This window comes from Nematolebias whitei, chromosome 21, assembly GCF_014905685.2.
Source record: "Nematolebias whitei isolate Nwh7 chromosome 21, NemWhi1, whole genome shotgun sequence".
Lineage (NCBI taxonomy): Eukaryota > Metazoa > Chordata > Actinopteri > Cyprinodontiformes > Rivulidae > Nematolebias > Nematolebias whitei.
Genome location: NC_056518.1, coordinates 28,695,040 through 28,720,451, shown reverse-complemented (window position 1 = coordinate 28,720,451; position 25,412 = coordinate 28,695,040). Strand labels below are relative to the sequence as shown.

At 40.0% G+C, this 25,412-nt stretch overlaps 3 protein-coding genes across 3 annotated transcripts in view; 2 read left to right on the top strand and 1 right to left on the bottom strand.

The window, feature by feature from the left end:
* Positions 1 to 3,751: 3,751 nt before the first annotated feature.
* On the top strand, positions 3,752 to 10,263 carry cdca4 (cell division cycle associated 4). The gene is made up of 2 exons (XM_037694550.1): positions 3,752 to 3,890; positions 8,711 to 10,263. The coding sequence occupies exon 2, from the start codon at positions 8,723 to 8,725 to the stop codon at positions 9,632 to 9,634; it is 912 nt and encodes a 303-aa protein (XP_037550478.1). The 5' UTR covers positions 3,752 to 3,890; positions 8,711 to 8,722; the 3' UTR covers positions 9,635 to 10,263.
* Positions 10,264 to 14,829: 4,566 nt separating this feature from the next.
* Positions 14,830 to 17,710, top strand: si:dkey-177p2.6 (uncharacterized protein LOC568712 homolog). Its single transcript, XM_037694551.1, has 2 exons — positions 14,830 to 14,950; positions 16,690 to 17,710. Exons 1-2 carry the CDS (start codon positions 14,928 to 14,930, stop codon positions 17,465 to 17,467), a joined length of 801 nt encoding a protein of 266 aa, XP_037550479.1. The 5' UTR covers positions 14,830 to 14,927; the 3' UTR covers positions 17,468 to 17,710.
* A 5,954-nt stretch (positions 17,711 to 23,664) lies between these two features.
* Positions 23,665 to 25,412, bottom strand: part of lrit3b (leucine-rich repeat, immunoglobulin-like and transmembrane domains 3b) — a 3,062-nt gene continuing 1,314 nt past the window's right edge. Inside the window, exons 3-4 of the mRNA XM_037694791.1 lie at positions 24,621 to 24,914; positions 23,665 to 23,987 (exon numbers count right to left, since the gene is read on the bottom strand). Coding sequence (XP_037550719.1) covers positions 23,665 to 23,987; positions 24,621 to 24,914 — 617 coding nt within the window. The remainder of the gene's footprint in view (positions 23,988 to 24,620; positions 24,915 to 25,412) is intronic.

Genomic DNA, 25,412 nt, shown 5'->3' with positions numbered 1-25,412 from the left:
GGCGCGTCACAGATCAGAGCATTAATATTTACAGTGTAAGTCTGGCCTTCATAAACGATACCATTGGCTTTGATACTACAAGATGTTTGTACTCAGTCACAAAATCTTTCAGATATTCCTGAAGTGGACTTGGCTTACTTTGTCCACTGAACATAGCAACAACAAATGGATCCCAATTACCACACCTCACTAGTATTGGCCAGAATTGGACACTGCTGCTTTTGAAAAGTGGGACACCATCAATGTTTACAGTAATCTGCACATCGTTGCTCTTTATCTGGCTTAAATAACGACAGATCCCCTTCTCTAGGCCATAGTACATGTACTGCCCACCACATTTAGGCTCCGTGGTGTTACATTGTGGTGTAGCAAGTAGTGTACGACAATCCACAGGCAATGTGTGTCCTTGCTTTCTTAATATGGCCAATAAACCATTAAGTGCTCTGTGTGTCAATGCGTGTTCTAAGGCCCATTGTCTCAGGTCATCTTGAAAGCTGCTGGTCACCTCAGCATCATCATTTGACTCCTCCTCCGAGGAGGATGACCAGTAGTCCATACCAGCATCAAAGTCTAAACTACCGGTATCTGAAGTCTCAACACGGTCACTGTTAAAGCTATGTGGGGTCACAGGCACACTGCTGCAATTATTTTCAATGCCTTGTAGCTCATCTTCACTGTCAGAATAACGTAGAAGTAGATCGAGGTTTCTTTTGTGTTTTCGCCATGCTCTCATTCTTAAAGTCATCTGTAAACAGATTTGAGTACGAGTTAATCTAGTTTTTGATTATTTTACATATCCAATGCAAAGGGGAGGAGAATGGGGCCACAAAACATACCTTACTGAGGTAGTTTAACTCCTTATTCCAAGTCCAGATTCAAAAGACACCACATAGGAAAAAAAAAAGGTTTATAAACACAACTAAACCTCTGGAGTGACATGTTCACAGATATATTTATATTAGTCAGAATGTAGTTGAGTATATCCCAAATAAGTATTTTGCCATGTCAAAATATAATTAAAGATATCTTAAAAGGAGACGTACCATGCTTTTTTCATATTTAATCATTCAATTGAAATGCTTTGGTCTGCATTCAGGGCATCTGGACAGGGTTTTTTTTGTGCTGAAACATTTACCTTCCATCCAGCTTCATCAGTCTAAGAAAAACAAAAACAAGCAATAATGTGTTACCTCCGTAATTCAACGCGGAATAAAATTGAATAATAACAACAATAATAATAACAATAATAACGATTTTCTTCAAATAAATAATAAGGTAACTACTAAAAGTTGTAAAAAGAAAAAAAAAGAATAGAGGAAATGCATGTTAAAAAAATTACGTCTATATGACCTCCAAGTCTGACGTTATTTTGACGTACAAATGCGGTCATGGTTAGACGTCCAAAAGTGGACCTTGTTTGCACGTCCAGAAACGGACTCAATATAGACGTAATCTGGACGTCCATTAGACGTCTAATGTTTAGTGGGTTCGGATTTAAAGTCAGCTGCTCTGCCGCTGCACCATCTCTGTGTGGCTAACAAAGCTAAAGAAACAGTGTATTTGACCATCTACTGTGCAACAGGAAGCCACACACTACAGATACTAGGTTTACAATTTAATCATCACTCCTTAAATGTCACTAGAAACAGATGGACTAAGTTTTACAAATAAATCACTTTTTAATTTGTTTCCTTTATCCTCTTTACTGGATTAACAGAAATAGCTTCGAGAAAAAATAGCAACAGTTGGTTTATGAATGAAGCCGTGCAAATTTATAATCATAAAAGAGTAACTGTGCACAGTTACTCTTTTATGATCATAAATTATGATTGTAAATTTTATGGTTATAAAAATTATGATTCACTAAGGCACACCTGCACCTGTTTTGGATGTATATACGACCTCCAAGTCCGACGTTCAAACATTCGACTTTATATCGACGTACAAGTGACGTCATGGTTAGACGTCCAGAGTGGACTTTGTTTGCACGTCGTGGAGACGTCCAGAATTGGTCTAGACCGACGGACTCAATATAAACGTGATCTGCAAATCCATTCGACGTCTAATGTTTAGTGGGGAGAGATCAAAGGGATGACTGTCACCATTCAAGATTTTAGCTCTAATGTTTGTAAAAATTGACTGTTACAGCTATTTTTGTGTTTACTAATGTCATTTAGCTGTTGCAGCCGTCTTTAATTGGGTCCATCTATCTATTATCTTCTGCTTGTTCCTGAGTCAGGTTGGGGGGGTAACAGTCTGACATCTTTCACAGCCACATCTATCCAGCTCTTCCAGGAGGATTTCAAAGCATTCCCAAGCCTGCTGAGACAGCCTGTCCTGGGTCTTCCTTATGACCTCCAGCTAGTTGGACATGCCTGAACACATCCTTAGGGAGAACTCCTGGGGGTATTCTTACCAAAACGAACCGTCTGACCCCTCTGTGGAGAAGCAGTGACTGTACTCCGACTCTGCTCTGAAGGAGGGTCCGGCTACCCTGCGAAGAAAACGTAGACTGCCTAGAACCACAATCTTGTTCTTTCGATCACAAAGTTCGTGAACACAAGGGGGGTGTAGAAACGTAAACTGACAACAAACTGCCTGATTTTAATTTGCTTGTGACAAATTCCTTTGTTTCTCACAATTTCAGTCATGGCGTCAACGAACGAGGAGGAAGAGATTGCTTGCCTCTTGGAAAAAAAAAAAAGGCCATTAAACCAGACCACGGATGAAGAAGGGGAATTAATACATCCATGTTGCATACAAAACAGTCCATCGCCAGACAGTTTATTGGGTGACACAGAGTATGCATATGCAGTCGTAAAAATTAATCTTTGCATGGACATGCAAATCCGGTACACGTGGACTGAGGTCTGCCTGACTATGTGGGAACCTTTAGGCTGATGGTCCTTCTTTACCATGTGAACAGCTAGTTTTGAATGTCAACAACAAACTGGTTGATCCACTATGAGAAGGTGCTATTTATAAGACTGAGCTTAGTACAGCTCCTCAGACTGAAGAAGTCTTTCAGATGAAAGAGGAAATGTTTCTACAACTTTAACCCATCCAGAGGACCTGACTTAAGTTTTTTAAAAATTTCTACCTGAATTATTGAGCATGCATCAGGATATCTTGAACTCATTTTTTTATGGTTAAATAAAGTTGATGCCAGAAACAAGGCTTGATGTAAAATAAATAACCCTGGCAACAGTCTGTAACAACATGTATTTTATAGATTCTAAACAATAAAACATAGTCGTTCTGTAATAGTTGATCTCCATGAATCAGGGTGAAGCACAGTTTCAGAGTTTGTTGCTGTTCACACCGGTGCTGCTGCAGTTCTTCTCCTGAACAGCAGGTGTCGCTAATGAATCTTCACTTCCTGTATTGTCAGTCAGAACTGAGCGAAAATCTTTAAAAAGTCCATTTAAACACTGATTTGTAGAGCAAATAAAGTCAAAAGTTTGTTTCAAAATTGCTTAATATAAAATAAAACACTCCTAAGAACCGTTTCGCACACACGTAGTGCTTTTTTTTAAAAATAGTCAACATAATTCCCTAGTACTTGTTAATTCATTGATTGCTAGCGGTGCCATGAAAAACCAAGACAGGCTGGTTTAAAGTCCTTTTTTCGTGAAGCAGCCGTAGACCTTCGCTGTTTAGTCATCAGTCGTGGTGAGAAGCGGGGAGAAATCGTCAGAGAGGAATCTGAAGGGAGATGGTTCCCCTCCCCCTCCCTTCCTTCTCCGTCCGCTTCACAGCAGCAGCAGCGGGACGGAGGCACCTCAGTTTCTGAAGCCGTGGCATGAATGATCTCATCTGAGCCCTGTCTCCGCTTTCTCTGCCGTCGATCCTATGACGGGAACACGGGAATAAAATAACAGAAACACGAGGTGAGTACAGCTACCTAACCTCTCGGCAGTGGTAGTGCTTTTAAAGGCAGGCGCCATGGTGTGCGCTTATTTATTTATTTTTTAAGGAAAGAGGGGGGAACATTTAAACATCCCAGCCGCAGCGAAAACTTGTTTTTGGCCAGAAAGGAGGAAGAACGGCGGAGGATGTGTGGGTGGGAGCTTTTTAGCTTATTAGCTTTCCGCTTGTTATAATTGTTTTTTGGGGAAGTGGGACGTTGCTTACTGTGGCCGGTTGAGTGTTTTATACCCCCCAGGAGTGATCTTTTACCGTTTCCCTAAACATATTCGGACTGTGAGCTAGCCGCAGCCCGTAAGCCGAAACCAGTTAGCCTAGCTAGCCGGCTAGCTGTTAGCCGGCTAGCTGTTAGCTCAGATCAAAATGGCCTCATTGTCGCTGAAAAGACAAAGCATGCGGCACTCACGGCTAGCGGCACCATTTAAAGTCATTTTAACGGCGCTAACGCGGTGATTTGCTTTTCAAACATTGCACATGTGATAAAGAATAGGTTGGCGGTTTTGTTTTCTTTCAAGTTTTTATTTAACCGTGTGGTAAAGCGAGCTAAGAAAGTGCAGCCTTTTGAGCGTGCGGTGGGGGATGGGGCAGGAGCGGACCCGGTGACGTGAAGCGGGGCTGCATTTTGTTTGGCCCCGGCGCCCTGAACAACAACAACGTTTACACTTTAACCTCTTCACAGTTGCATTCACTGACACGCTTATTTAATAATTTAGCTTTAGTGTTAGACAGTCCTGATTAACTCTGTGTCACAAAGAAAACAAAGCTTAAACTGAGACAAACATCATACAAGCGTGACATTTCCGCAAAAATAAAGGGTGTTAAATTTAACCAAAAAATGGCGAAAATCTGGAATAAATTACCAATGAGAAATGAGTAAATTATTCTTTTGTTGTTTGCCCAGCCGGGGAGGGTGCAGCTGTTCCTGCAAAAGGGAGGGGGGCCTCTGAGGGGAAAAGGTTGGGAGCCTCTGATGTAGATTTTAATTAAATTATCTTATAAATCATCTAGATTTTTGTCACAACAATGAGTGAACTGAGCAAGGCCAGGTCAGAGGTCAATCGGAGATGAAAGTCCACGCTGAAAACAATGCATTTGTGTACTCCTGTTTATTTTTTTCATTTCCACTTCACAGAAATTTTGGTCACAGTTGGCAGATTATTAATGAAATTCAAGAGTGGGAGATAATTGAGAATTTTGTAAAAAAAAAAAAAAAAATTGTTCACAAAGTCACCATCTACCAATCCAAGTAACTATAAAAGATAATCTGCCCTTCAATTTAAATAGGTATGTCTGTTGAAATAGTCCTACTTTAATTTCATTTTAAACTGACATTTATTTCTCTTGGGTAATCCCTTCATATAATGTTCAGTGTCCTTGTGAAGCTTGAGGATTTCCCTTTATTCCATATAGGGCTGGAATTCCAGACATCACTCCATACCAATTAAAATTTAGTTTTTATACCTGCACTTTCGTAAACAAAATAAGCTTGTTTCTTCTTGTAACGTGATAAATCGTAAAATTTGTACAAACTATGTATCATTTTGATCATTTTAAATTTGAGATTTTGTAACGCAAAAAAATACGTATCGTAATTATTGAAACAATGTTTTAAAAAATATTAATCTCAGGCTGCTGATCAACGGTTAGCATGGATGCTAATTTAACATAGAAAATACCATAGAAAAGCTAACTGGATTAGCATTGTGTTTATCTTTGGACATTTATACACAAACCAGACTTTTTTAGTCATTATCAAAGACTATCCAGCAAAGTTAAGTCAGGTCCTCTGGACGGTTTATTTTGTTGAAACATTTTGTCTTTCATCCAGAAGACTTCATCAGCCCGAGGAGCCGTTACAAACTCATTCTTATACATAGCACCTTCTCAAGTTTGAAGGTGCTCAGGTGGTTTCTGTCATTCACCCTCTCCACCACCGATTAGTTTCAGGCAGACATGGCCAAAGTGGTTCAAAATATCCTGATTCATGCTCAATAATTCAAGTAGAAACCGTCCAGACGACCTGACTTAACTTTGTTGGATTTGTCTACCTGGATTATTGAGCATGAATCAGGACTATGTTATGGTAGCTTCAACTATTACAGATGTTTATTTTAGAGTTTAAAGCCACAGTTTTATTGCAACATATTTTATATCCAATTTTGTCTGTATTTTCTACATTATGGAGTTCATATTGCTTGCGCTTTAAAACTTGCTAAAAAAATTACTGGTTTGAATCAAATGAATACACGTTTTTGTTTTTTTTTTTTATTACCACAATTTTGTTTTAAAGGAACTACAAAACCTCTCGAATAAACGAGAAATGGAACCAGTTTGTGATAATAGGATGAAACTGAGCTTGTAATTAAAGTTTAGGTGACACTTGTTGGGGTGAACAGGAGTTGTGACACGGAACAGCCGTCCTGGAGCGTTAACTTTCATTTTGGTTTCCACAGAAACACAGTGGTGGTAAGCGTTTTACAACAAATTCAACTTGGTGTGATTACATATTCAGAAGAGACGCGACCACAACTGGAAATGTTCAAACACGAGGAATCACTGACCAAGATGCTCCCCTACCCACATTTATTTAAAAAGGGCGCACAGTTTGCCTCTTCCTGATTAATGGAAAATTAAACACCACATGTTTCTATTCAGAGCTTCATCTAATTTTTAATGTGATCCCTGTTTTTATTTTCTTTTTTAGAGGCTTTCTGTTGTCCGAGGTGTTCTTGTAGTAGCATTTCATAAAAATGTGACTCTACCTCTTTTTTTCCTGTTTCCTCAGTGAAGACAAAGTGGAAAATCTCGTCCTACTAGTTTTTGAAGTGTTGCATGTGTTGACTTGGCAACCCGATTGTAAATATTAAAGGGTCACAGCGGTTATAATTGCAATATGAATTACAAATGTTTTTATTTTCCATACTATAACTTTTATCCTTTATTTTAGATCACATGTGGAAATGGAGCACTTATTATATAACCTGATTGCTGTATTTTTATTTATTTTGTATTCTGACAAGTCTCTGTAGACTGTGCTTATTTTGATGCAGCGTGTGCGTTTAGTTGGTAACTATGCTATTTTCGGTGGCTCAGTGGTCTGTTAAAAGTGTGGTTGTTCCGCCCAGCAGGAGCCTTGCCTCAGACTGGCCTAAAATGTGCAGAAATGGCGCTGAACAAAAGCTGCGTCTCGCTCGTACAAAAGTACTTGAAGCGTTGCAGCCAGGACCAAGCTGCATTACTATTGCCTGTGCCTCTCAACAGGAAAGGTATAGCAAACTAAGAAAAACAAAAAACCCACAACAAACTATTCTCTGTAATTCAGACTGTAAATTTGTATTCCATTTGTAAAGTACTGTAGACCTAAATTCCTCATGTCCACACAAATTTTACACCACATACCCTCATTAGATCCCACATTAATTTAAAACTTTTACACACAGACACAGAAAAATCTGTTGGTATCTTTTCGTTAATATTAATCCACAAAGGTCACTCAAATAACCTTAGACTGGCAAAAGTAATAGTAACTATAATGAATAAATAAATAATAGTAAAGACCACTTATTAAAAATAAGTCATTGTTTTTTAATTTTGGTTTAACAGAATTTTAAAAAGCAAACGAACTAATGAAGCTGGTCTCGACAAAATGGTACCCCTAGAAATGACTACAATAATTTGTCTATACGTGTTAAACTATGGTGTCTTTTTATGGTCACAGGTAGTCACAGGGCTGATTGGTATCATGGTGTGTAACACAACACAAAGCTGAGAGTTGTCTCAGGAGCTTGGAAAAAAATAATGGCATGTTCTAGGTAAAGTAAACTTGACTTTAAGACCAATTTGATGTTCATCTGATTACAGCTGCACAGATTATTAAGAAGGTTAAGGTCCACAGGACTGGAGACAACCTGCTTGGACTTGTCCACTAGAGGAAAACTGAGGACAAATTAAAGAGACCGATAATATAAATGCCAACCTCTGGGAGAATGTACAATGGATAGATGAGACAAAACAGGAGATTTTTGCAACAAGTCCCTCAGCTCTTTGTTCACAGGGTGTCAGATCTGTGCAGGGAACAATGAAATCTCAAGACTATCAAGACATTCTGCAGTGAAATGTGTTGCCAAGTGTCTGAAAGCTTGGGCTCAGTCACAGGTCATGGGTACTCCAACAGGACAATGACCCAAAACACACAGCTAAAAAAAACAAAATGGACCAGAACCAAATATTGGACTGTTCTGAAGTATCCTTTTGAGCCCTGATTTAAATCCTGTTGAACATCTGTGGAAGGCTTTGAAACATCTGTAGAAGAAACCTTCAAATCTGAGACAGCTGGAGCAGTTTGAACATTAGGACTGGACCAGAACACCTGTGTGGGCAGGTGGACCAGAAGTCTCAAGAGTTTTACAGTAATTGTTTGGTTGACCCAAAAGGTTGAGCAAGAAAATATTAAGGAAAAAGAATTACTGGTATCTTTTTTTTTTTTTTTTTTTGTCAAGGCCAGTTCCATGAGTTTATCTTTTAAAATATTTTTGTTAAACCAAAATTCTAAAGCAACAACTGATTTCAACGAGTTGATTTTCAATATTTTCTATTTAATTTAGTCAGTTTCAAGTTATTTGATCGACCTCTGTGGGTTTCTCTTTGTCTTCTGAAAAGGTCCATACGTTTTTGTCTGCGTCTGTAACACTTAGTCTCTATGTTTATCAGTAAAACTGATTGTGATGATGAATTTGAGGTGTTCAGCCAAGTTTTCTCACTCTGTGTCTTCTCACCATCACAGCAGAGAGACAACATGTTCCTGAAGGGCACCAAGCGCAAGTTCTCCGACCCTGGAGAGGAGCCGGTTTCCAGTGGTGACCAGGGCCCTGCGTCTTCGTCTGCTCCGTCTCGGACGCTGTTGTCCTCCTACAGCCTGCAGCGGCAGTCGCTGCTCGACATGTCGCTGATCAAGCTGCAGCTGTGCCACATGCTGGTGGAGCCGAACCTGTGCCGCTCTGTGCTCATAGCCAACACGGTGCGGCAGATCCAGGAGGAGATGACCCAGGACGGCACCTGGCAGATGATGACTCAGGCCCTGGCAGCCGCCCAGTGCCCCGCTGACCGCCTGGTGGCGACTGAAGTACTATGCAGACAGACTGATGCAGCGACTCAGGCCGGGCAGAGCCCAAAGCCCGTCTCCGTGGTGGGTTTGGAAGAGGGGTACCACTCGGAGGAGGTGGTGATGGAAAGCGATGTGGAGACTGAGGCCATCATGTCCACGTTGTCCCCTGTCTCACCACAGCTGTCCTCGGCCTCTTACTTGGCCGGTCCATTTGGTATGGGACCCTGCTGGGAGGAAGAAGAGGAAGATGGTGACTGCGAGGAAGACGAAGAGGAGGACAGCGAGGAGTGTGTGTCAGAGGGGGAGGAAGGGGACGAGGACCATCTGAGCGCAGACTCCAGAACAGGGGACAAGGTTTTTGGGACTTTTGAGATCAAGCACCCGGTGCCGCCCCCTGACCCTGGACTCGAGGAGCTGTTTTCAGACGTGGACCCGTCCTACTATGACCTGGACACGGTGCTGACTGGCACCCCCAAAATGGGGCCTTACGATTTGCTGGAGAGCCTGTCCTCTCACGGGTCAACAGCCCTGAGCTCCAGCTCGAGCTGCAGGTCTGACCTGAACGAACTGGACCACATCATGGAGATCATCGTGGGGTCGTGAGACTGAGACCACATCCCACAGACTTGTATCCCAAACTATGCACAGAACACGTGCATGTTTCTGGTATTGTTACACACAGATTGTTGGGGGGGTTTGATAGCAAGTGGGGAAAAAACAAGTTAATTTTCCTTATCAGTCGAGCTTTTATTACCGTAAACATCCAGTGAGCGAAGCAGTCGACTTTTACCTTGATAATAAAACCCCAATCTTTATTATGTCTGATAAAAATTTTCTTTTCCATGATGCATTCTTAATTTGCGTATTTTCCATGTTTGTCTTTGAAACATCCTGTCTTAAGCCCATTCCTGCCATTAAGGTTTATTTACTGTTACGAGCTTCATCACACTACAGACACCAGAATCCAGAACAAATTGTAAATCCAAATCTATTAACCAATGCATATTTTCTTAGGGTGTGAGCAAATATAAATGATATATATGTATATGTACATATATGTAAATAGAAAATATTTTTTGCATTATACAGTTAGGGGATTTTTTGCAGGCATTGTTTATTATTTTTCCCTCTCGAGCGGTTTTTAAATTTTTAATGTAGCCAGACTTTTGCGAACGGTGTCTTCCCGGTTGGCTGTGAAAAGGTGTCAGGACCGGCGTCGTGACGCCCGATTAGGCGCTGTTCTCTCGTTTTCTGCAAAAGTTTTCTGCAGAGCAGGAAGGTTACTTCCAAACTAATGTGATTTCTCACGTTTTGGTTTCAAAATATAAAGTATTTTTCCAGTTTTGCTTTCAGATCCAATAATGAGGAGAAGCTGTTTTGGAGAAGCCATTATTATTTCTGCCATTTGTTGCTACAAATGAAATCTGTATCAACCCATCTAATTTATTATTTTTATTTATTGTATTTATTTTATCTAGGTACAGACATGCCATACTGATTTACAAACCCAACAACTAGGCCCTGTAAAATTACATTTATCCTATTTTTTTCCTCCATTTTTGGTTGCAGTACATATTTATTCCTTTTTTTTTTTTTTTTTTTACTTCTATTAGTAATAACTGGGGTAATGTTCAAATTACTATGCAGCTCTTTCATACATGACTGTAAACAACTCAAATGCTCTACACCCATTTATGCAAACAGTTGCCTTTCTCCTGAATATGCGAAAAGTGAAATGCATTTTATTTCCCAAATTGTTTCTGTATCATGAGTGAAATGTAAACTCAGGCAAATGAAATCTACTAAAGTACAGTATTACAACACGCTGAAAACCTTACAACACTCCTGAAGGATGTCACTCTGGTTTGAATGGGAGCTAGAAGTTCAAAGACTAATTATTGTTGTAAAATGTATGCATTTTTTATATTAAAGTACATTGTAGCATCTTTGTAAATATTTTTCATAATAAAAATTGCAAATATGGACAAGTGGCTATTATCAAATCATTTTCCTTAAAGTTTTGAAGCAAGTTTTCAGTTAATGAGAATATTAGAGTTTATTTCTTTAAGAGTTATTTCTCATTGATTGCATATCTGTATTGGAACCACTTAGAGAAAACACATTTGTTTTTCAGGGGGGAAATCAATACTACTCCTAGAATAGGGCTTCAAAGTGGTGGAATCTTTCCGTGAGATGTTAAAATAGCGAATTATGGAAATTTACATGGAAATACAGTAAACAATTTTTTAAAAGTAATTATAGTTAATAAAATCAGCCATTAATGCATTAAATTCCAGATTTACCTTAAACTTATTTCCCATGGAAATTTTTCAGCTTTATAAAGGGCAAAAGGCTGCCTGAAACATAAACATAAAAAAGGATAGCTACAAGGAACAAAACAGATAAAATCTAAACAAACTGCAAAAGGCTAGTTAAAATCTAAAGGCTAAAAGGTAAGACTTATCAAAATGCTATCTAAAAAGGTGCAAAGCACTAATTAAATACCAATAAAAGTCAAAAGTAGCTAAATGCTAACTAAAACAATAACTAAGCTATAAGGAACAAAGCTAAAAAAAAAAGCAAAATACTAGCTAAAAGCAAAAAAAAAAAAAGCTAAATGTAGCAAAAGGCTTTCTAAAAGAAAGCAATAAATCAAAATAAAAGATGCAAAATTCTAGCTAAATGGCAAAAGTAGAAAAATGCTAATTAAATGGTAATAGTATAATGCAAGCTATACACTAAATGTATTAAAAGGCTGGCTAAACATGGCAAAAAAAAATTGGGTAAAAAGTAAAAGTAGCTAAATGTTTTCTAAAACGCAAACTAAGGGGGGAAAGCTAGTAGTAGCATAAGGCTAGCTAAAAACTATGTTCCAAAACTAGATAAAAGCCAAAAGTAACCAAAGCTTGACTAAAAGCTAAATGTAACAAAAGTGTAGCTGAAAGTTTACCATAGCTAATAACAGCATAAGAAGAGAAATAAACAGCCAGTAGCGAAACCAGATCTCAGAGTTTTCATGTGTTTGTATTCATAATGTTTTTGAAGGATTTAAAGATGATTACTGGTAAAAGTATTTCTTATGAGAAAACATTTGTAAATAAAAAAGGTAAACATTTGGGTAGATAAAAGTTACAAAAAATAAAAGTCACAGCAGCCATCTGAAAGAACTGAACATTTTGACATATGAATGACTAAAAAAACAGGAAATATTAAAATGTAAATGAGATGAGAGTTGTTGTTTGACATGAATATTTGTCCCCACCTGGTCGACTGATGTTGGACTGTAAGGCAAGATATGGACAGCAGACGGCTATTCTCAATGAAAACCAGATTTGTCGTTTTTCACATTAAGATACTCGTCATGGAGATATTGGTAAGTGTTCATAGAAGTAAAGCTTGCCTGCTGGTTAGATTGTAGTTAAAGATTAATCATCTCCTGATGATTCAGCATAACGACTCATAGGAGTGGGGGTAAGCCATCAGAGAGAGAAAATGCAGCACAAGGAAAAGAACAAGCAACAGAAGTGTGAAGGAAATCCAGAAACAATAAGTAAATGAGGAATGGATGGACAGAGTGAACCAAGGGTTTCCTTATTTGGTGTTTGTCTTTTCCTTCATCCTTCTGAGTCATCGGTTCCTTTAAAATGCTGCGTTCAGGAGCTCAACACAGCATTCCAGGCCTTCCAGATATTTCTCAAACTGACTTGGTAAAAATCCATGAAAGCTTGCATAATTCAACTGAATTTATGATTGAAATCAGGTTTTTAGACATGGTTCAGACGGCTTTACGTTGTATCTTCCCCACATTTGGCAGAACGTTGGCCTCCACAACAATGAAACATGTCTGAAAAATAAAAAAGTTTTAAACGCTAATAAAGCCTTTAACATTTCTACTATATGAAATACTTTCAACAAGAAGTCCTCTCAAGCTCAAACGAATGGGACCATTGGCACAGTTCCGGTCAGGGCTCTGCTCTAGGACACGCACAGTTGTCATTAAGTCCACGTGTCATCCATTGTCTTCGCGGTGTGCTTTGGACGACTGTCATGTTACGAGGTGAAACTTAGACCCAGTCTGAGGTCTGGGTCACCGGTTTTTAATTTTATTTCTTTTTTAATATATTTTTGTTTTTTTCTTATAGCTTTCCTCTGTCCCTGACCAGTCTCCTAGTCCCTACTGCTGAGCAACACCTCTCCAACCCACATCATGACACGGCCACCGCCATGCATTACAGTGGGGATGAGCCAGCAATGAGCAAAGTGTGACCTTTGATCTTTCAAATTTACTGCATCACAGACTTATCTGCTTTTTACCAACAAAATGGGGGGAGTGGTGGCGCAGAGGTTAGAGAAGGTGGGTCTGTGATCGGAAGATCGCCGATTCAAGCCCCGGTACCAACATCAAAAATGTGGGTGGGGTAGGTGAAGCACCCACACCTGCACCCACCCTCATTCGCCCCACCCTGGACCCATGAGCAAGGCCCTTAACCCCCATCTGCTCCCTAAACAGGTCTCTCTTGAAAATGAGTTCTCGTGGCTCAATGAGACTACCTGGATAAATAACGGATAAATGGAAAAAAAAAAAAGAAGCTTGTAAATAGTGGTGTAGTCTACATTTTTGTAGTGGATATACTGTGCTTAGAAACCAAAGTACACTGACTAGTACAACGTAATCGCCAATTTCTTTGGATTGTTAAGCATATTGAACATTTCCAAATTTCTCTGATGCTTATTTCTGAATAAATGAACAACAAACTTTGTACAACAGTTAGCTTTGTATTAAAAACATGTTATAGACTTTATAAAGCAGTTTCAAAGCAATTATTAAGTAGTAAGTACAGAAGTACTAATTATACAATAATTCTCTGGATAAGCAAATGTAGTAAACAAGCGCTGCATGCCACTAGTTATGGAAACATTTAACTGCCATTTAACATATCAGTGGCACGTGCCTAATGATACGTCATGTATCATTGGACACTTTTAAGTGGGTATACTGAAATTTTTAAGCTTTTCTAGTGGGTATACTCCATATACCTGTATATCACGTAGACTACACCAGTGGAATGAGATGTTTTACCCCACCTATTAGCCTTTTAACCATTATACAGTTTATGTGTTTATGACCATTGCTTTTATTTGTTTGTAACATGAAGAGTATACATTCTTTTGACAATCACCTTTAAAGTTTATTTGATTTCTTAAAATTTTCTCAAGTTTGAAAACCCCCAGGGGGTAATTGACAACAACTTTGGAAATCACTGGTCTAGTCTGGCAAATGCCAGGTAATACATGATTAATGTCTGTCAGTTTTGGTCAGTATTTTTTTTTGTTGTTGTCAAACCTATATATTACACTTCTTATTTATAAAACAATAATATATTTTTTCAAAACCGCCATATGGTTAAAATAAAAGACAGGAAACAAAAAAAACACGTGTACTCTGATTTGTACGAGCTGTTCCTGAATGCGGCGGAACAAACCTTCTGCACATTCGCTGCCCCGTGAGAGGAGGACGCCAAGGTTTGACTGACATTTAAACGACCCAATCCTCGTCCTTCCTTCTACGTTCTACTTTCGAATTTCTGCCTGAAGCTCCGCCTTCTTTCTGGGCGGAAGCACCGCCTTATTTAGCTAAAGCCCCGCCTTTTTTTCCTGAGTTGTTGCTGCGAATGGATCTTGAAGCTCCGCCTTCCTCTCCCCACCCTGCTGCTTAAGCCGCACCTACTTCCTACCTCCCTTCCAAATCTCCGCCCCTCTCACGTTGTAGCCCCGCCTCCTCCCCTTTGCTCCGGTAGATTGACTGTTCTTCTTCTTTCCTGACACTCCGGATCTCCACAGCACCGGAACGTCGCGATCTAACGAGTCCAGGAGGACAGTACGTTTTAAACGCTACATGACACGACTTTTCAAGGACACGTAAGGATATTTTTTATTATCTACTTCGTTGTTTTAAAAATATTTTTATATATTTCCTCACGTTTTTCCTTTTAAACTTCCTTTAAACGCAGCTGGGGGAGCTGTGATCATATGGGGTTCTTGTTAAAAAAAAAAAAAAAAAATATATATATATATATATATAAAAGGTTGGAATAAAAAGCTTGTTCTTGTTTATGAATGTAAAAGTAAAATATTGAAATGTCAAATATCAGATTAGGGTTTATTCCTTCCTATATAAACCTAGTCTAAAGAGCTGAAATCCCTAATAATTTAAATTTAAACTATCATTTGCAGTTTGGTTCATGTTAGTGGTAAAAGAGGGGGTGATTTGTGGGCAGTTAAAGGAGAAATAAAGTCTGTCAGACTGCAGGGGTGTCTGCAGTGAGTCACAGCATTTCTCTGTTAAATGGAAGAAGAAGAAAAACCTTGCATGTCCTGCTCGTATGTTTGTACAGTTTGTCCAGTATTCATCTGCAGGAGAAGCATGCTTGATGTTGGTATGACATCTTTATATTTGAGCTAATAATACCAACTTTACATGGGTTTTCTCACGCAGGGTTTAAGAGTCACCTCCCTGAAGAATGTGCTGTAAATTCAGCTAGTTTCAGGAAGTATTGTTGAAGTTTAAACCCCTCAGTTTGACCAAGGAGGCTGTGGGGATTGAAATATGCTGAAAAACACGTCTTATAGCAGTGAGAGGCTCAGGAAGATGAATAAACTGTACAATAAAGTTTGGACCAGGGGTGTAGCTATGGGTGGGCCCGGGGTGCCCTAAGCCCACCCTTAATCAAGGCTGGTCCAGTCAAAAGACCTTCAGTTTTCTTTAATTTTCTTCCTTAATTGCTTTCTGTGTGCTGAGGTGCTCTACCTCGATGGCTGTGAGTCCAGGTTGCATCAGGAAGGACGTCCAGTGTCAAATTCCATATCTTTGTTGCATGTTCACTTGCTATGGCGCCCCCTGGAGAAGGGAGTAGCCGAAGGAAGGATTTATTTTTTTTGTGCTTTAATAAACATAAAGAGTTTACAATTACAGATAAATTAAATAATCTTAATAGTTTAAATAGTAATGGATTGTGTGTTAGCTTCATGTCTGTATTACCTGTGGATGACAGTTTATTATTACAGTTTTAAAGTCGTGTCTGAATTATTTAATTTGTTCCATTAGGAAGGCCTGCAAGACTAAAAGTATCTCATTTGGTTTGTAGGCGCTTTAAAGCATGAATTAGTTTTGTTAAGTTATTCAGAAAAGAAATACCTTTGTATCTACAAGCAAATCAAGCGTGCTTTGGTCAAAACCAAAAATTCAGATTCAATATTGACATGATAAATAGAAGTTTAAAGATGTTTTCTTTTACATTATATTATAAATATGATATTACAACTGACCAGACAATAAACTGTGATTTTTATGATTCAGTTTAGGAAACACTGGTCTACAGGGAAACACCTTGGCCGTCAACCAGACCAACACAGCAGCCAAAGACGAACAATTGATATTAAATCTGTAATGTACAGTTCAGTCAGAGGCTCTAAAATAAACTGAGTAGTTTCCAAAAAGTGGGTGGGTCTAGGTCATACCACACCCACTTGTGACCACGCGCATAGATAGCATCGTCCTGAAAAACATCTATCATCTTATTTTGTGCCTTTTTGCCTTGAGAGTGTTGAGATCTAGTTAAAATTAGACTCTAGCTGACAATCTCTCTACATCATCACAGGTCAATGTTGGGTCGAGGCGTCAAGCGAAAGAGAAGCTGCTTGGAGGAGCTGGAGGCCGAGGTGCTCCCCGATGCTGCGAGGAGAGTGGAAAAGAAGCCTCATGGGGACGAGGACGGAGACGAAGAAGAAGCCGTGTCCAGACCAGACATGAGCCACCTGCAGCAGCGTCAGGTGGTGCTCAGCCTCTGCTTGAAGAAGCTTCAGGACTACCAGGTCGGCATGGAGCTCAGCCTCCGCCGCTCCGTGCTGCTCGTCAACACGCTCAGGCAGATCCAGGAGGAGATGCAGAGCGACAGGACCAGAGGTCCGGATTTACACCTCCACAACATCAACCCCGACTCCTGTCTGCTCAGGGATAGCTTCGTAGAGGACGTGTCAGTGACGTGTCCCGGGTGTGCAGTGGGAAACTGTGAAGGCCCTGACTCTTTGCCGTTTCCTGAATGTCCCTCTCTAGAGACAAACATCTCCACGGAGCAGCAGAAACTTGTGGCCGGCCCGAGCAGTAACACTTTCAGCGACGCCACCAACACTGTGGGCTACCTAAGTGACCTGGCGCTGGACGATATCTTTGAGGACATCGATACGTCGATGTACGAGACTTCAGATCTGCTGTCTGCCTGCGCAGCCGGGTCTTTGTGGCCCATCAGCGTTTCACTTTGGCCCGACGAGAACATGAAGTCACATTCTCCCATCCATTCCACAGGAGGAGGTCTCCAGTCGTGTCTGATGGACCTGAATGAGCTGGACCACATTATAGAGATTCTGGTAAAGTCCTGATCACTGGAGCCACCCTGACTGAACCTGGGTGACCAGGGTTTGGACTGAACGAGGCTCTCCATCGGACTGCAACTGAACATGTGAAGTCCTGAGGCACAAACTCAACTGCTGGTACCTCGTTTATGAAGAACCGATATGCTTTTACGCTCGGGCTTTGAACTGGGTTTGTCTTCTGTCCATTTAATGTAAATGAACTCTGGCTTTACCCCGACTGTGACAATAAAACAATAATTTATAGCTTCACATATAAGTGACTGCATTGGAACACATGAACATGCAGAAGAATGTCCCAGACACACAGGAAACACAGAAAAACTGTGTTTCACGTGTTCGTTTGACGTGTTTTCAAATGTGAAAATGTGGTTTTCTACTGCTTGTGTGCACGTGGTTCCAAATTCACATGAGTTTTGCTTGATTTTTAACATGTGAAGGTGGTTTTTCACATTATATATATATATTTTTTGTACCAAAGTCACTTAAAAATTTGTAAAATTTGTGTTTTACAAATTAATTCGTCATATTTTTACGTGTGAAAACAACTGATTTTCCACATGTTAAGTTAGAGCTTTGTTTGTTTCTAAATTCACATGTGAAATGTGTAAAACCTGTGTTTTACATGTTGGTTTAACTCATTTTTACACAAGAAAACAGCTGATTTTGCACACAGCTGTGGTTCATGTGCGTTTCGTGCAAAAGCTTTGTTTTGCATGTGAAAACAGGTGATTTTCCACACGTGAAGCTCATGTTTTTGTTCTGAATTCACATGAGAAACGTGAACAAAACACGTGTAAAAAAATTAATTTAACACATTTTTACACGTGAAAGCTTCTGTTTCGTGTTTCTCCTCTTTACATGTTTTTCTGTAAGGGTAGAGGAAGCGTCTCGTTGTGTTTTCTCCACATGTTCTTTCGCCTGTTTGACCGATATCTGTCGAGGCGTCTTCCCTTTCCTGTTTTTCTCTCCTGGATTCTGCCTGAACGCAGCGGCACGTTTGTGGAAACCTCCGGCTCGGGTGAAAGCAGCCTGAGCGGCGCGTGGATCTGCCAGGCTGTCGGATCAGACCTGGGTTGATAATTAATTTGGAATCCCTGCTGCAAGCAGGAGGGCAAAGGCCCGGGTTTCTCCCAGCGCAGGGACAAACTGGTTCCTGTTGCTCAAAGTGAAAGATCAGCTAAAGAACTGTTGGTTATGATGTTAATTCAGCTGGTTGGTATGATCATGGGTACTAATTTCCCATTGAGTGATGCAATAGATTAGGAAACCATCAGATTAATAATATTTATATATGAATCACGAGCCTGCCTTTCGTCTGAGTGTAACCTATAATTTGAAAGTTTCAGCTGGTGAGCAGTCGGTACTCGTACCAGACTCGTGTATTTTTACGCACTTCAGGTTTTAGTGTTTCTACCTCACACTTGTTCCTGCTTTTACTCAACGCTCTACCAAAGTGATTTATCTTTATGCGAGTGGAAAACGTGCCTTACTACTGAACGGGACTGTGTTTGTTGATGTCTGAGCTTCTCGTCCTTTGTTAAAACCCCTGAAACCTTAGTTTTTAGGTAAAGCACTGAAAAGCCAGGGCTGCCTCCCCCTCTCTTGTGTCTGTCCATTTTCTGCGGCTGCTGAACACTACAGCCATATGAGCTTAATGTATCCTGACAAGCTGAGGGAGGAGGAAACCGGAGGAGGAGGGTGGGAGGAAGCTGTTTACGTCACTCGTTCATCAGGAGGGGGTTGAAGCTTGTTTTGCACCAAACCACCAATCACACGAGACGTGTCTGCAGCTCGCCGTCACTCCCTGCCACTTGTTTTTTGCTCCTGACGGCTCGGCACAAACACACAGCCGGACTGTAGCCGGGGAAGAATATCACCCTGACACTTTTTTTGTTTTGGCAGGACTTTTACTGAACGTAATAAAACTGGCAGCCCCGGTGTTATTTATGAGAACAAACTGTTTCTGTGGATTTTACTGCAAATGTAACAAAAGGATGAATATTGTAACATGGATTTTTGGGGAGGACTGTTTTATAGATTTTGTCCAATGTTACTATTAAAAACACACCAACTGTTAATTTGTAGTGTCTTTCTTGAGCTATTTATTTACAAATATGCCTAAAAACCAAAAAACATGGTGGATTTGCTCCTTTTTATTGAATATTTGTCGTGTTTTACCCAACTTTACTCTCCATTCATCAGTTAACGGTCTTGAACATCAATATTTTACATGATGTAAGCAGGTTTAGCATGTTAAAGCTGACCTCAGGGCATTGTTTTCCTCAGTATTTGGTTTATTTATGTGGTTGTTTTTCAGTCATGGCAGCCAGTAGCTAGTGTTGGAGCTGACTGCCCTCTGATGGTCATTTTAAAGGAAAGATCTTCAGCTAAATGTTAAAATTTTTTGAAAATGGGTCCTTTTTTTGTTACACAAACCCAGTGCAGAAAGCATCAGTGGTGGTTCGTCCAGTGAGACGCACTATTCAATGTCAGTTTTACTTCTTTAGCACATTAAAAGCAACAGAAGTTGACCAGAGGGCTTTACAAGTCAGTCAAACAAAAGGTTAAACAATAAAAGCTCAAATTAAATGCATAAATATAAAACCGTCTGCTTTCTTGGGTCTGAGCCTCTGCTCGAATCGAACAACCGTTTGGGTCACTATGGTAACCACACTTGAGTCTGTCACACTGACTTCTAAGAAACAGACTGAAAAATAAGCCTCAAACAGTTGCTGCTTGAAAACTAAATTATATCTCAAGTCTTGAACCGTGTGCAGCGGGAGGCATGGATGGGCACACATGTGAATATGTATGTTTTCTGAAGTGTTTTATTCAGGAGATATGAGTTTACCACTTTAACATTCAGTTTTAAAGGTAAAAAAATAAAATATAAGCTTATTAATGCTCCGTTGTGTGTTATGTGCACTGCAAATATCTCTAAAATTAATTAAAATTGAACTGTGATTGTTAAAAATATCAAATCACCAGTTCAGTCACACTTTCTGTGATTCATTTAAACTTTGATGTCTCGATTGTGAAGTCCGTCTGAGCTGACGAGCTACAGAGAGGACTGAGTTTTCTCACTTGTTTTGCCAAAATCCTGTTAACGTCAATACAATTTTTTTTTTCAGTTTTACACTAAACTTTTTTTTAAAGTCAAAGCACCCTAAATCGCCACTTTGGATTCTTTTTTTAACCATATACTCAGTCTGTGTGGATGATAAGTTCAAAAACAGCAGAGAATCTCTTTAAAATCTTTTAAAAATACAATATATCCACTTGTTGGACATTATGATTCTGATCTGCAGGACGTTTTGATGTTTTAGTGCATGTCCAGTCTAGAAGGAAAATACAGGTAAACCTTTTTGTTTACAATCAGAGAAGAATAAATGTCACACTTTAAGAGCTTTAAACCAAAGCTGACCTAGAAAGGTGCCGCTTTGTTGAGTCTGAACACACTTCTGTCTCAACTCGTGGGCTAGAAGTGACTCCTTGTGCGGCTGAATGTGGCTCGCAGGCTGCCAGTTGATGATCAGCTGTTCTACACCTTAGCTTTGTTGTGTTCATCTGGATTTTTCTCTGGAGAAACTCTTCGTCTTAACTGTGTGATAGGCCCTGCACGGACAGACAACCTAAGGTGATCCCGTTTGGACTCCAGGAGGAACGTGGTGAACGCACGCTCTTCATAGTACGGCCTCAGGCGATGCTTGTGACATTACTGCTTGTTACTCATTAATATGGGTAGGAAAGTGTACTTATACTTGCACATAAAATGCCATCTTAAATGCATGCACATAATACTTTATTATTTCCACCATTTTGTGGGTGAGAGGTTTTTGCATGCATATCTACTTCAACCAATCTAGCACACATCTGCTGCAGTGATAGGGTTAGTGCAGACACACATCACTGCTGCAGTGCAGTGAAGTTGGGCTTCAGCCAAGACAGCTTCTCTTCGTCATGCTGACTCAGCACACTGGAAGAACAACCGAGCTCTGCTGCAACAAACCAGTAGACTGGTTCAAGTGGATATATGATGTTATGATGTGGCAAAAACAACACGAGAGACTGAGAAAAGGCAACTTGTACACAAAACTATCAAACGTTGCGTTTGTAGCAGTGAGCAAAATCCTCTATGTCCCAAATATGAAGGTTGAATCTAATTGTACGGAGGTATATTTGTGCCATGTAGTTGAGCGCTTAGTGAGAGACTGCTGGGAACCATCAAGATTTTAAAAAGGTAGACAAAATTTCTCAGATTCTAGCCCATTATTCAAAATTAAAACCCAAATCTCTGTTCTTATGAACACACCTGCCACGTTGCATTTTTGGAACCAGAGTCTGTGCACTCTGGACGCTGTGCCGCCTGCACACCCTTCCAACTCGCTAACAAGCTGTCAATCACAGTGTAACCTGAGACGTTTCTATTCAACACACAGCAGTAAAGTAAGAGATACGTGAATCAGCAAAAAGAAATGCCTAAAAATGGATTTGAAGTGTATTTTTGTGTTTTAGTGGGGGGTAAATATCCTATTTGTTTACATGACAAGGGGGATCAAAAAATGTTCTGAAACCAGCCACCAGGGTGTGCTAAAGATATGTGGTTTCAACTTTAGTCAAAGCTTATCTCGATGAAGTACATGTGCAGCATGTTAATCTGAGTTCAGTGCATCATTTTTATACTGCCGCTTAGATTTGTTAATTTAACTCCAAGTTCTTGTCCCCCCCCCTCATTTTGTTGTTCATTTTTAATCATATTTGATATGATGTGAAACATATTAGATTGTTGTTTCAAAAAGTGCCATATAAATAAAGATGTTCTTACTTAAATATAGATATATTAAGGATTATATGTTAAGGACTGGCTTCTCTTTGTAAGAATTTTATTTTTCCAAAATTTTTGTGGATGTTTAGAGTTTGACGACCATCACATGGTAGGAATTTTTTGTTTTTTTTTGGTTGACAATATTTATTGGAATTAAATTAAATAATTATCCTTGTACACCCAGACTGTCATAAGCTGGTGCTGGCAAACCCAATGATGCAGGCAAGCAGTCGAGAACTCAAGAAGTACAGTAGTCCCTCACTACTTCACTGTTCGTTTTTCGTGGACTCGCTCTATCACGGTTTTTCAAAGTAAGATTGGACATGACACACAATTGGCTGAACGACGGATGAGCTGCACGATCGGCATGGAGTTTTTAATTAAAATAAATTTTAAAATTATTTAGCACCTGATACAACTTTGTGCAGCCCACAGCTGCAGGGAAAAAAAAGCTTCCTCCTGCACCTTTGTGCAGCCCACAATGCAGGAGAAGTTCCCTCCTGCAGCATTTCAGGACCTCCGCTCTGTAGCGGAGAAGTGGGCGTGGCCAAAAGAGAAGACATGTGGCAGAGTGCAGATGGAGGCAGAGAGCTGAAATCATGACATGCTGTGCTCTTTTAGAATTTAAAAAAACATTGTTTAGAATATTGCAAGAATGTGGTAAGGGTTTAAAATGCCCACACACTCACTAAAATAAACTATTACTACTTATACTACTATTCCTACTTTTTTCACTTATCGCAGGGCTTCAGGGTATGGATCCCTCGTGATAAACGAGGGACTACTGTAATATTAAATAAAGTGTTTATTTACAAAATCAAAAGGCTGGCAAGGCAGCAAAACTTACATGGAACATCTTGGAACAAACAGGAAGCAGACAGGTCATCACCAGGAGACAAATAGCAATGCCAGGACAACAAGGAAGACAAAAACACAGGCTTAAATAATTGAAACACAAATTAGACAAAGTGAAGACACCTGTGAAGAATCACAGGTGCCAAAGACAGAAGCTGAAGACCAGGGAATGCAAGACATAAACACAACACTAGATGGGGCCAGACACCAGGAAACAGAAACCCTACACAGATGTTTCCTAAAAATCCAAACTGGACAAAAAATTAAAATGAATCATGACCCAAAGAACAGTTATTGTGTAAAATGTTTAATCTTTTTTTTTTTTTTTTTACAAAAAGTGTGATAAAACAGCTGTATAGCATCTTGTGTTTTGCTTGTTTTGTTCTTTTTTCTTTATTTATGCATCAAAAACGACAAAATGTATAAAAATGTCACTTGGCGAATCGTAATCAAATATGTTGAACACCAGTTTACAGGGGATCCTTTTTTGGGATCATCGGAGTCTTTATATTTGTGTTGGAGATCAAGCTTTCTGAACCCGGTTCTTCAAAGCCGTGAAGAGGCTTGTGATGAACGGACTCTCCTTCTCAGTGAGTGTGTTGGTGCTGGCTGACGTTTGGTTTGGTTTTCTGTACTTTGGCGAGGACTTGACCAGGGTCTTTTTGGGCTTTTTCTTTGGAAAGCGAGTCAGTCTTGAGACCCCCATGACCTTGAGTTTGATCAGTGCCTCGGATATTCCCGCCATGTTTCGGGCCTGGCAGCGGTATTCACCGGCGTCCTCATACGACAAACCGTTCAAGCTGATTATGGACCAACGGACTCCAACTCGAGGAGATTCCTGAATGACTGAAACATTAAGAGGAACAGTTTTGGTTCAGAACAGAACTTAATTGGTAAATGGTTCTGTGTTGGTGGGTTGGGGTTTATCCTCAAGGGCAGGATGTAAATTACCATTGGCTAATACTACACCAAATTTTAGCTGAATATCTGTAAAATTCCCTTATTTTCACCTATTTTTATGTTGACTAAGGTCAATTATCTGTGGGGCCCCTCTTGAATGGGTCAGATTAAAAAAAAAAAAAAAACAGTTGTGGACCAGTGGTGCCCAATTCTGGTCCTTGAGGACCACCATCCTGCATGTTTTAGATGTTTATCTGCTCCAACAAACCTGATTTGACTCAGTTGGTGATCAACAGCCTTCTGCAGAACATGAAGAGATGATTCAACCATTGAATCAGGCGTGTTGGAGCAGGGAAACAAGTAAAGCATGGAAGATAGTGGCCCCTTGAGGACCAAGATTGGACTCCCCCATTGCAGATGAACAACTTACAACTCTCCAAAATCCTGGGAAGCTGCTCAGAGTTTTGCAGAAGGTCTTGTTGACAACAATCTGCACAGAAACATCAGATAACTTCCTGACTTGAGGTCCAGATGTTTTTGTAGCATTTCAGCACCTGACGGTGATCCAAGACCCCTTACCGGCGTAGGCTGAGGTTTTGATCCAGGTCAGGGTTGGAGTTGGGTACCCACTGGCGTCGCAGCGGAGGATTACGTTGCTGCCTAGTGGAGAGATGACCCTGGTGGCTGCAGGCTGGACCGAGGGTCTCATACAGCGAGTGAGCTCGGCCTGGGTCAGCAGCATCCCAGAACGACCCACTGACTTACTGCACATCAGCAGCTGATCCATCAGAACCACTGGACTTCCCAGGGACTTGGATAGGGATGTCAGCATTGAGATCTGGCAGTCGCACAGCCAGGGGTTGTCATGAAGACCTAAATATGGAAGAAGGATGAGCCCCTTCATCTCATTTAGGAAGATTAAAACCACAATTTTAATACTATTTACCACCTTTTAATGCATCTTATCCAACTCTAGATTAATGTGGTTTAAAGAAACACACATACATGATCTCCCGCCACCATATTTCTTGTATTTGGATGCAATGGATGCGATATTGTCAGTTGTAAAGCAGCACTTCTAATTATGACCATTAAGTGGTGACATGTACAGTCCATTTAAAAAAAACTATTACCGGTACATAAAAATAAAAATGTATAAAATTCTAAGTTTCTAAGAAAGTTACTGCTCCATCTGAAAGCGCTCAAAGTATGTGACGGGAATGACTCTCAGCTACAATCACACCACATTTTACCTCAATGTCTGGAAAACTGATTCATGTGTTATCCTGATGCATGCTCAATTATCCAGGTAGAAAAATCCAAAAAAGTTCAATCTGGTCCTCTGGACATAAAAAAAAAAAAAAAAAAAAA